At 42.1% G+C, this 12833-nt stretch overlaps 1 protein-coding gene across 5 annotated transcripts in view; it reads right to left on the reverse strand.

Moving 5' to 3' along the window:
* Nek10 (NIMA related kinase 10) overlaps positions 1–12833 on the reverse strand; it is a 226862-nt gene that overhangs the window by 65628 nt on the left and 148401 nt on the right. For all 5 annotated transcript variants that reach the window (XM_046437346.2, XM_046437345.2, XM_046437347.2 and 2 more), the window contains one exon: positions 6299–6512. In XM_046437346.2, the coding sequence (XP_046293302.1) occupies positions 6299–6512 (214 nt within the window). The remainder of the gene's footprint in view (positions 1–6298; positions 6513–12833) is intronic.

Consider the following 12833-nt stretch of genomic DNA (forward strand, 5'->3'; position numbering starts at 1 on the left):
CTGTATCACCAGTAGAGGGGAGGGATTGACTAGAGGCAAGAATGTTGGACATGGTAATGATTTACTGTGAGATAATGAGAATGAGAACTGAAAGGTTAAGATGGATTTGTTATTAGCATGTCTGAGGCTAATAACAAATTCAATCCCCAGAGGTTTATAAACAGAAGATGTCAGATATTTCAAAGATAGACTTGGTAGCACTTGATCAAAAAAGGGAGGTAGTATTTGAGGGAGCATGAATTGAAGAAGTTAACATCCCAAGGTAATCGGGGATAGAACAGGAGTCCATTAGGGGAAGAGAATCCATTTGCTGGGGAACTTGCCAAGTGTGAGCACCTGTTAGACATGCAGGCAAACAGCAGTTTGAAATTAGGACCTAGTACCTAGGATCAGAGAGGCAGCTCTGGAGAGTCAGAGAATGGGTGTGGAACTTGTGCCATGAAACACATGCTGGTGGGCTTTGCAGGCTTAAGAAGTTCTGTACATTTCTCCTCCCAGTGCTCTTCCTCCACTGAGACAACGCTGAGGTTTACAGATCCAAAAGAGGGCACTGGAATGTAGCTTAGAGGGAATGCTTGCCCAGCATATGTAAGACCCTGAGTTCCATCCCCAAACAGCGACAGAAAGGGGGTGGGAGGCAGGCCCAAGAGAAGACAGGGTGAATATGGAGGGGCAGTTTATGAGAGGGTGGGAACTAAAAAGTTTGTCGGAAGCTCAAGGAAGAAATCTGATAGGAGGCTAAGAAAAAATGAGGACATATGAAAGTGTTCTTGTTTTTTCCTCACATCCACTGCAGAAATGGATGTGGTGCTGGAAGGCCACCACCATACTGGGGCCAGAGAATAGACTGCTTCAGCAAGGCTCTACCAAGGTAGTCACCACAGGGCCTCAAAGAAGAACAAGAATAGTGACCCCATGGTGGGAGAGGGTTGGGACATCCTGGGTCATTCAGTGGGTTTAAACCACGATAAGAAAACAGACCCTGAGTTACTGCTGCCATAAACATTTAACATGAACACAGGTCGGTGTTCCAAATCCACCCAAGGGCAGCAGAGGCCAAGAGAGGAAGGCAGCACACTGAGCCCTTCCCCGTCTCCCATGGACAGAGGGACACTCACCCTTCTTCCTGTACCCAGCTGCCATCTGGAGAAGAGGAGATGGAAAAGAGAAACTTTGGAACAGGAAAGGAACTTTTAAACCAAAAGAGATTGATGTCATCGGTCTGATATAATTAATACTGGCTTTATCTTCCTGCTATCAGCAGGAACAGTGGTTCAAACCAAAATGATATATGATTACAGAAAATGAAGTTCCCATTTTGCACAACTGATTTTGCCCAAATTCATATGAAATGAAAAACTATGGAGCTTAATCAAGGCTAGTGCAAAAAAGAGAAGCAGAATGTCTCATGTTAAGAGGACTGGACTGGAAGAGAAAAATGAGAGTTTTTAGATAGATAAGATAAAAAGAAGGATGGAGAGTTTATTGGAAATCATCAAACGAAAAAATCAAGAAGGGGATATGTACCATCAACAAGAATTAGCCTGTAATTTGGCGACTTGTTTGTTGGGTACTTTGAAGAAATTCAAGGATTTAGTCCACACCATCCAAACTCCCCAACAAGATATTCGCAAACTTCTACCATGTAGAACTCAGACTTTTCAAACTACAAATATAAAAAGATGCACTGTAAATCAGCAAATCCAAGTTTCAGTCCTGGAGTTGTCAGTAATGAGCCAGATGACCTTGGACAAGTCTCTTAACGTCTCCTGGTGTTCCTTTCCTTACCATTTAAAGCATCAAGACACTTTAATCCCTGGTCTTAAATGAGCCAGGGTGGAATATCTGGAGTTCCTGCACTTTTATTTTTCTTTCCCATCCAGGAGTGACTTTCATTTCCAGTGACGAAGGCCCAGTCTTCCCTGTTTGCTCAGGGAGCCTCCCTGTGGTATGCCCACCTACCTCATTTGTTATCTACCCAAACTGTCCTGAATCATTAGCAGTTTCCTCCCAAATATGTTTATCTGTCTGGTCTTCCCAAGTACATTATAAGCCACTTCACTACTGGGGTCATTGTTTGTAATTTTTTATAACCTTCATAATACTGAGCATAATGATTTACATTCAGAAGACATTAAACAAATCTTTGTTCTTTCATTATTAATTTAAGACAGCAAGCATTTTTCATTTTTCTCTGTCACTCCCTGATAGTCGATTATGGATGTAAAAGCAGTTTTCCAAACTCAGTGAACTTGCCAAACTAGTGAAAAGAAATCATCATTTGGCTTTAAAACAGGGGTGGTGAAGATGAACCACGGGGAGAGAAGCAGCCCCTGAAGATCAGGCCCTGCAGACACACGCTCTGCTCATGATTTCTACTCACGGTCTCCCTGGAACATTTAACTCAACTCCACTTATATGTGTAAACAGATGATTTGTTACTCCTGCAAATATCCATTTAAAGTTGAATCCCCCAAATCCCCAAAATTGGGACAGAATTAAAATTTTCATGATTCTCCAGGTTTTTTGTGATCAAATTTTTCTGATGCTGATCCTTCTATTTGCAATATCCTCTTTAGAAATGTCTGTAACTGATTTTTTTTCTCCTCTCATGTAGAATAATACACCCAAGGTAAGGATTTTGTGTGTTCAACACATAGTGGCAAAACACAAGTCATGGTTTGGCCACAATGCCCTCTCCATTATGAGGCCTTTTAATTATTGGACGAGAATTATTCTATTCTTGGTTAATTCTTATCATTCTCAACTCTGTGTTCTCCTTATGATCTCTTATTTTGTTTTTGTTTTTTATTTGTTCAAATTAGTTATACATGACAGTACATTGTACATTAATGGAGTGTAACTTCTCATTCATCTGGTTGAACATGATGATGAGTTACACAGGTCATGTAATCACATATGCACACAGGGTAATAATGTCCTATTCATTTTACTATCATTCCTATCCCCATACCCCCTCCTCTCCCATCATTCCCCTTTGTCTAATCTAAACTACTTCTATTCTCTATTCTTCCCCCCACACTGTCCCCTGTTGCCCTTATTGTGAATTAGCATCTGCATATCAGAGAAACATTTGGCCTTCCATTCTTTGGGATTGGATTATTTCACTTAGCATAATATTCTCCAGTTCCATCCATTTCTCAGTGAAAAATGCCATAATTTCATTCTTCCTTAAGGCTGAGTGATATTCCATCCTAAGAAAACCTGGAGTGGAACCACCATTTGACCTAGTCATCCCACTCCTAGGTTTATACTTAAAATCAGCATACTACAGTGATGCAGCCACATCAATGTTTACAGCTGCTTGATTCACAATAGCTAAACTATGGAACCAACCTAGGTAGCCTTCAACAGATGATCTCTTATTTTGAATTACAAAAATTAAAAAGGTTAACTAATGTTCTTCAAAAGGAAAAAGTCTTGCTTCACTTTCTCAGTGGGTAAACTGCAGCACATAGGAGAGAACATCATTAGTGAAGATGTCTCTGCCCTTTTGAAATACGTATTTGTTCTTGTCTTTACTGGCCTATTAAGAAAATTGCCATAATTAAGAATAAGCTAAAATGTGAGAGTAAATAGCATACTCACCCATGAGACTGGAGCCTTTAATGTTCTTATCAATTGTTTGCTTACCCACTGGTTTGTAAAATTTCAGTAATTCACAGATGGATCCTCTTATTGGTGCTGGGAATTCATAAAGTTCCACTGAGCCCACTAATTTCTGTTCCCTTTCACTACCATTCATCATTGGATTGTGTAACTCCATTTTTGACATTAACAGCTCTGGGAGAACATTCTACTATACTTGAAATGAAACAATCATAATACTGCTTAAGAAAAAAAGATATAACACTTTGTACCCATAATTCTGCCAGCAATGGTGTGAAAGTAAATTTTTAAAAATAATAATTGGTACCCAGAGGACAATGCCAATTAACTGCATACTTTCATTTGATGAAAAGCAATATTTCCTCCTTAGTTCTTTAATCAAGTTGTCTTTTGTTTTTGTTTTTGTTTTTTTCCTTTTAGTTAACGTCTGGTTAATCTTGAAAGAAAAAATTGTCAGCATACTTAAATAGAGTACAAGGGGAGAAGATATTTTGACTCTTTAAAGCAGTAATAAAAACTGTGTTTTAAAGTAAAGCATTTCTTTATGGTCCAAAAAATACTGAGTGTGCTCCCTTGCAGGTACTCTGTGAGGCTGGCTAACAGTAGATGCTCAATAAATGTGTATTAACCGCATGATTGACAAACACATTTAATGTTAATGACCACTCGGACAAGATAGCATTCACTTTTACAGCAATGAACTATTCCTCTGGCATATGCTTTACTCATTCTACAAAATTGATGCTACCTTAAAATTTTTTGCCACTTTTTGAAGCTGTATAGTATATTCAAACACAATAATTTCCTTAATCCTAATACCCTAGAAAGTAGGTAGAATTTTCCCCTAATCCACAGATATAACCTGAAGAACCTCACAGCCTCTCCCTTGACTCTGGAGCTTTCCCTTTGCCTTACCTGGCCACGGTCCAAGAGTTAAATTTCTACCATTAAACTGTCTCTCATCAATCAAAATATTGAAGGATGAAAAAAATATGGTATCTTGGATTTGCTTCAAAATAATCTGGGAAAGTCAGGGAGTAAGAAGTTCATGGGGATAGAAAAGACGGAAGATTTACATCAAGTAGCTAATGGTTGAAGCTGAGTGGGCTTTGCTTCTATGTTTGAAAGTTTCCATAACACAGAATTTTCTTAAATAACTGAGAACCGAAAATAAAGAAATATATGAAATAGTCCTTCTCAAGGTGTTTTGCTCAAGATAAGAGGATTTTTTTTACTGTTTGATTTTAAACTAACTCCACCCACCCCCATGTCAGCCACACAAACCTAATGTTAAGTGACTCTTTCACATCCCACTGGAAGTTGATTTAAGTAGCTTTGCAGAGTGGAACTTAATAGAAGGCTCCAGATACTTAAGACATATAAAAATAGCTAACTCTCTTGCAGTCTAGTCTACTATTAGGAAAGCATCGTGGCACACATAGAGCAATGTATTTCTTATTGTTGCCTGGCTTTTAGAGTCGGGCAGTAAAATAACAAGCCATAGTAAGCTCCCAGTCCCCGTGTATGAGATTTAACTGTGTTCATTCAGAGAAATAACTGCAAGTTATATGATCCTAAACATAAGCTGAGGCCTTCGAAAATCATCATGGATTGTTCTATGAAGTTACATTAAGGTGGCTCAGCATTTAAAGCAATGGAGGTAAGAGTTCCCTCCAAAAGAAAACTACATTGAATCTTCAACTTCTGGAATCCAAACACCTCAAGAGAAACCCATGAAACAGTAGTGCTCTCCTTCTTTTTAGAAAGAAATTCACTGGAATTACTGTTATTCAAGAAGACAGAACTTCTTTGAGCTCAACGTCTTGTAAAATTTTACCAGCTGAAGTACAACAAGTCTTCTGGTCCTGGGAAGGAATTTAATGATCAGGTACCTTGACCAAGAATTAGTTTTATGATCCTTCTTCCTTGGGCACCACTTTGAGGACAGAGGAAAAGAACACTTGGTCCGAAGGATCCCTTCCATGGTCCCTGCTGGGGGAGACCCAGAGCACAAGCAAACCACGGATCCTGGGTCAAGGTTAAAACAAAGGCACATAGGTGGGGAAAGAAGGCAGCAACAAGAGCATGACTGAGACCTCTGCTGGCACATGTGGAAATCCACAGCTTTAGCAGCATTTCTTCAAGCCATGTTCAGAAACATGGTAAATATCAAAATAATCTACAGGTTACTAGCAAAAAATTAAAAATACATTCTGATTTGAAGCATTGTAACTTTTTCACTACCACAAAGAGCAATGGCAGCAATAACAGAGAGACCAGTAAAAAAATTTTAAAGACAAAAGTTATTTCCATCTCTGAATTAACTCCCATTTCATACATGTTCCCAAAGGTAGAGATTGCTAAAGAAATTAAATATAAGCACCCACAGCTGTTTCCACAAAGACCATAATTTAAACTTGAAGAACTGCCGGGAGAACTTTTTGACACCTCTGATTTTGTAAAAATATACAATGAGGTATGGATTAATTGTTTTGGAAGGCCAGTCATAGTTAGTTATTTATATCTTTAAAATACAAAAGGGATATAATCTGTAACTACATAATACTGAAATATTTCATGTAACAAATATTTTCCTAACTTTGAATTTTCCTCAAAACAAGCCAGAATATCTTTAGACAGTCTAGTAGGTCGAAAGACAAGCACTCACGTGAGATAGCAGAGCCAGCTCATGGTGACATGTGACAGCGTTCCTGTTGGCTTCCATAAAATATCTCTGTGTGCGCCTCCGTTCCCGTTCCAGTTTCTTCTCCAAGGCCAGCTGGGATGTCGATAAGTTGTCTAAATACTTCATCATGACATCTGATATCATCGAACTGACTTCTACAATGTCGGGACGGATTTCTGCATCAGGAGTCAGGCACCTGAGACAAGGGATGAGCCAATTACAACACTGAATGAATGTCAGGATCAGACCTGGGATGTGGAAGGTCAAGATTAAACTATGCTACAGAGTCCACCATGGTATCTGCACCCAAGAAAACCTGGATAAGATAGGAATCAAACATAAGTTTGAATCCAACACTTCCCAAAGGGTATTTAGAGAGCCGGGGAGAGAGAGGGAGGCAGGACTGTTTCTTAGCATGTAGGCAGGTAGGCAAGGGCCATAGGTTGGGTGTGAAGCATAGGCAGAGGGGCTCATCATCTCCTGTGTGGGTCAACTGCCTTCTGAAGTTACTCTCAGCTCACTGGTCAGTAGAACAAAGAGGGACCCCAATACACAGTCCCTGATGATCACCTTTGATGCACCAAAAGGAAGGACAGTTTTGGTGGGGGGGGGCGGGGTGTTGGGTCACAACTTATTGGCCTTTTCCAGCTGAATGTTGTCATTATTAACACACTTTGATGATTCAGTCTTTCAAAACAAAACACAAAGTCATAAACATAAAATATAATCCTATTACTTAGAGGTTGAAGATGTCTATAATAGGGTCAAAATAAAACTGGATCAACTTTTTAAATTATGGAACTTCGCTGGGCATACAAAAGAGCAGTCCCGGGGGAAGATGGCGGCGAGGGGAGTGCATTACCCCCGTGTGCTGCTTCACTGTGTGGGAGTATGACAAGTCAGGACGGCTAAAGGATATCTTGTTAGGAATTTCCAGCAATAGTGGGGTGCGCCGGAACCTGGAGGAAGGATTTCCATCGCATGAGGATTGGCTACGGGGACTCAAACGCGAGAGGTTTGTCGCACGGAGGGTAATACTGCTTATTCAGCAAATCGCCCCGCGGCTAGAGTCTGCAACGCGCGCTGGGATAGAGACGCAGGGTTACAGCGCTGCAGTTTCTGCCAGACGCGCAAGCACCGCACTCAGGGCTGAATTCTGGGTTCGAGACGGGGAAGGAAGCGGTCCATCTCGGTTCTCCACACCGGTCAGACCACAGAGGAGGCCAGCAGCCACCATGTTGGTAAACTGACGTCACCACACCTGTTTTTGACTGACCGCAGCTCATTCAGCCATAGAACAGGTAATTTCAGGCTGCAATTCGCCTGCGGCTTGCAGACAGATTGCTAGGGTTCAGCGCCTGGGGGCTTCTTAAAATCTGATCTTATCGGAGTGAACACGGAGCGCGGGGCGGCCAAGTCCCGGCTCCCGGAACCGTCCCGGAACCGCCCTGGCTCCGGGCTGCGGAGCCTGCGGAGGCTGCTTCTTGGACCCTGCTAATATCAGAGCAAACACGAAACACCAAGAAGCCGAATTCCAGCTCCCGGAACTGAGCCCGCGGGGACTGCTTCTTGGAGCTTACACTTATAGGAGCTTACACCGAGCACAGAGCGGCCGAGTTCCGGCTCCCGGAACCGTCCCGGAACCGCCCTGGCTCAGGGCTGCGGAGCCCGCGGAGGCTGCTTCTTGGACCCTGCTACTATCAGAGCATACACCAAACACTAAGCGGCCGAATTCCGGCTCCCGGAACTGAGCCCGCGGGGGCTGCTTCTTGGAGCCTACACTTATAGGAGCTTACACCGAGCACGGAGCGGCCAAGTTCCGGCTCCCGGAACTTCCCTGGACCGGGGCTAGGAGCCCGCGGAAACTGTGTCTCGGTCCGGGTCCTGCTGAGGGCAGGTCAGGACTCACCCATTGCTTGGGTTGCCTGGCAAGGGGAACGAAATGCTGCCATTCGCATAGGATACCAACATGGCAGAGATCTGATGTCAGCAGAAAGCGGTGGAGGAGAGATCTTCATCAATACCAGCGGTGACATAAGCAGTTGGTCTTCTGGTAAGGGGGGTGAGGCTCAGTCACCCGAGTCTCCTCAATTTGTCCTCGAGCCAGAGGGAAGGAGCCGGGCCGCCGCCAGCCCCCGGAGCAGGCCCAGCGGCTCGCCAGCGTGGTGACCGCGTGACCCCAATTGGAGAGGGGGCGGAGCGGAGCCGCCACCCACACCCGCCAGGTGGGCAGACCCACGACCCAGTAGTACATGGGCGTGGTAGGAGGGGCAGGGCAGAGCCGCCCTTCGCGCTTGCAAGGTAAACAGACCTGTGACAGCCTGGCGGGTCAGGCCCAGTGGCCTGCCAGTGTGGTACACACGTCACCCCAACTCGAGTAGGGGCAGAGCAGATCCTTATCCCACGCCCGGATCAGGCCCTGCCGGTGTGGTGGTCACGTGACCCCAATTGGAGTGGGGGTGGAGCGGAACCGCCACCCGTGCCCGCAGGGTGAGCAGACCAGTGATCAACCTGCAGATCAGGCCCAGGGGTCCGCAGGCGTGGTAGGAGGGGCAGGGCAGATCCGCCGCCAGCGCCTTCAAGGTAGGCAGACCTACAACAGACCGGCGGATCAGGCCCAGGAGCCTGCCGGCGGGGTACAAACACCACCCTAATTGGAGTAGGGACAGAGCAGAGTCGCCTCCCTTGCCAGGAACAGACCCAGCATCCTGCAGGCGGGGTAGTCACGACACCCCAATTGGAGTAGGGGCAAAGCAGAGCCTCCACTCGTGCCCGAAAGGTGGGCAGATCTGCGACCGACCAGCAGGACAGGCCCAGTGGCCTGCTGGTACGACAGACACGTCACCCCAATTGGAGTAGGGGCAGAACAGAGCCGCCACCAGCTCCCAGAACAGGCCCAGTGACCTGCCGGCGTGGTAGCCACGACACCCCAATTGGAATAAGGAGAGAGCAGAGCCGCCGCCCGCACCTGCAGGAAAGATACGCAAGCAGTATGAAAAGACAAGGAAAGAAAGGACCACAAGCAATGCAGGTCAACGCAACTTTAGAAGAGGTAACAGCTGCAGCAGATGGAATGTCAGATAAAGAATTCAGGATATACATGCTTCAGATGATCTGGAGTATCAAGGAAGACATTAAACAGCAAAATCAGACAATGAAAGATCACTTCGACAACGAATTACGCAAACAAATCCAGGAAGCAAAGGATCAACTATACAGGGAGATAGAGGTTATAAAAAACAAGCAATCAGAAATCCTAGAAATGCAGGAAGCAATAAACCAACTTAAAAACTCAATGGAGAATACTACCAACAGAGTAGAACACTTAGAAGATAGAACATCAGACAATGAAGACAAAGTATTTCAACTGGAAAAGAACATAGACAGCTCAGCAAGACTGTTAAGAAACCATGAGCAGAACATCCAAGAAATATGGGATAACATTAAGAGACCAAACTTAAGAGTCATTGGGATACAGGAAGGTACAGAGCTCCAAACCAAAGGAATGAGCAGTCTATTCCATGAAATAATACAAGAAAACTTCCCAGACTTGAAGAATGAGACAGAATCCCAAATCCTAGAAGCCTACAGGACGCCGAATGTGCAAAATCATAAGAGATCCACACCTAGACACATTATAATGAAGATGCCCAACATACAGAATAAGGAGAGAATTTTAAAAGCTACAAGAGAAAGGAAGCAGATTACATTTAGGGGCAAGCCAATCAGGATAACAGCTGATCTTTCAACACAGACTCTGAAAGCTAGAAGATCCTGGAATAACATATTTCAAACACTGAAAGATAATGGGTTCCAACCAAGAATTGTGTATCCAGCGAAATTAAGCTTCAGGATGGAGAATGAAATTAAAACCTTCCACGATAAACAAAAGTTTAAAGAATTCGCAGCTAGAAAACCATCTCTTCAAAACATCCTAGCCAAAGTATTACAGGAAGAGGAAATGGAAAATAACAATGAAAACCAACAGTGGGAGGTAGGACAGTAAAGGGGGGGGGGAAACAATCAAAGAGGAAAACAAACAATGTTTAGTAACAGAAATAAACAAATATGGCTGGAAGAACAACCCATATCTCAATAATAACCCTAAATGTTAATGGCTTAAACTCACCAATTAAGAGACACAGGCTAGTAGAATGGATCACAAAACAAGACACAACAATATGCTGCCTACAGGAGACGCATTTGATAGGAAAAGACATACATAGGCTGAAGGTGAAAGGTTGGGAAAAATCATATCACTCATATGGACTTCGGAAACAAGCAGGCGTGTCCATACTCATATCAAATAAAATAGATTTCAAGCCAAAGTTAATCAAAAGAGATAAAGAGGGACACTACATACTGCTTAAGGGAACCATACACCAACAAGACATAACAATCATAAATATTTATGCCCCAAACAATGGTGCAGCTATGTTTGTCAAACAAACTCTTCTCAAGTTCAAGAGTCTAATAGACCACCACACCATAATCATGGGAGACTTCAACACACCTCTCTCGCCACTGGACAGATCTTCCAAACAAAAGTTGAATAAGGAAACTATAGAACTCAATAACACTATTAATAACCTAGACCTAATTGACATATATAGAGTATACCACCCAACATCAAGCAGTTACACTTTTTTCTCAGCAGCACATGGATCCTTTTCAAAAATAGATCATATATTATGTCACAGGGCAACTCTTAGACAATATAAAGGAGTAGAGATATTACCATGCATCTTATCTGATCATAATGGAATGAAACTGAAAATCAACGATAAAAGAAGGAAGGAAAAAGCATACATCAATTGGAGAATGAACAATAGGTTACTGAATGATCAATGGGTTATAGAAGACATCAAGGAGGAAATTAAAAAATTCTTAGAGATAAATGAAAACACAGACACAACATATCGGAATCTATGGGACACATTGAAAGCAGTTCTAAGAGGAAAATTCATTGCTTGGAGTTCATTCCTTAAAAAAAGAAAAAACCAACAAATAAATGATCTCATACTTCATCTCAAAATCCTTGAAAAAGAAGAGCAAAACAACAGCAAAAGAAGTAGAAGGCAAGAAATAATTAAAATCAGAGCTGAAATTAATGAAATCGAAACAAAAGAAACAATTGAAAAAATTGACAAAACTAAAAGTTGGTTCTTTGAAAAAATAAACAAAATCGACAGACCCTTAGCGATGCTAGTGAAGAGAAGAAGAGAGAGAACTCAAATTACTAGCATACGGGATGAAAAAGGCAATATCACAACAGACACTTCAGAAATACAGAAGATAATCAAAAACTATTTTGAATCCTTATACTCCAATAAATTAGAAGATAGTGAAGGCATAGATAAATTTCTTAAGTCATATGATCTGCCCAGATTGAGTCAGGAGGATATAGAAAACCTAAACAGACCAATATCAATTGAGGAGATAGAAGAAACCATCAAAAGACTACCAACTAAGAAAAGCCCAGGTCCCGATGGGTATACAGCAGAATTTTACAAAACCTTTAAAGAAGAACTAATACCAATACTTTTCAAGCTACTTCAGGAAATAGAAAAGGAGGGAGAACTTCCAAATTCATTCTATGAGGCCAACATCACCCTGATACCTAAACCAGACAAAGACACTTCAAAGAAAGAAAACTACAGACCAATATCTCTAATGAACCTAGATGCAAAAATCCTCAATAAAATTCTGGCGAATCGGATACAAAAACATATAAAAAAAAATTGTACACCATGATCAAGTAGGATTCATCCCTGGGATGCAAGGCTGGTTCAATATACGGAAATCAATAAATGTTATTCACCACATCAATAGACTTAAAAATAAGAACCATATGATCATCTCGATAGATGCGGAAAAAGCATTTGACAAAGTACAGCATCCCTTTATGTTCAAAACTCTAGAAAAACTAGGGATAACAGGAACATACCTCAATATTGTAAAAGCAATCTATGCTAAGCCTCAGGCTAGCATTATTCTGAATGGAGAAAAACTGAAGGCATTCCCTCTAAAATCTGGAACAAGACAGGGATGCCCTCTCTCTCCACTTCTCTTCAACATAGTTCTCGAAACACTGGCCAGAGCAATTAGACAGACGAAAGAAATTAAAGGCATAAAAATAGGAAAAGAAGAAATTAAATTATCACTATTTGCAGATGATATGATTCTATATCTAGCAGACCCAAAAGGCTCTACAAAGAAACTATTAGAGCTAATAAATGAATTCAGCAAAGTGGCAGGATTTAAAATCAACACGCATAAATCAAAGGCATTCCTGTATATCAGCGACAAATCCTCTGAAATGGAAATGAGGACAACCACTCCATTCAAAATATCTTCAAAAAAAATAAAATACTTGGGAATCAACCTAACAAAAGAGGTGAAAGACTTATACAATGAAAACTACAGAACCCTAAAGAGAGAAATAGAAGAAGATCTTAGAAGATGGAAAAATATACCCTGTTCATGGATAGGCAGAACTAACATCATCAAAATGGCG

The sequence above is a fragment of the Marmota monax genome, unplaced genomic scaffold (assembly GCF_021218885.2).
Source record: "Marmota monax isolate L192 unplaced genomic scaffold, Marmota_monax_Labrador192_F-V1.1 WCK01_AAM20220418_F8-fsc00021, whole genome shotgun sequence".
In the NCBI taxonomy this organism is placed as follows: Eukaryota; Metazoa; Chordata; class Mammalia; order Rodentia; family Sciuridae; genus Marmota; species Marmota monax.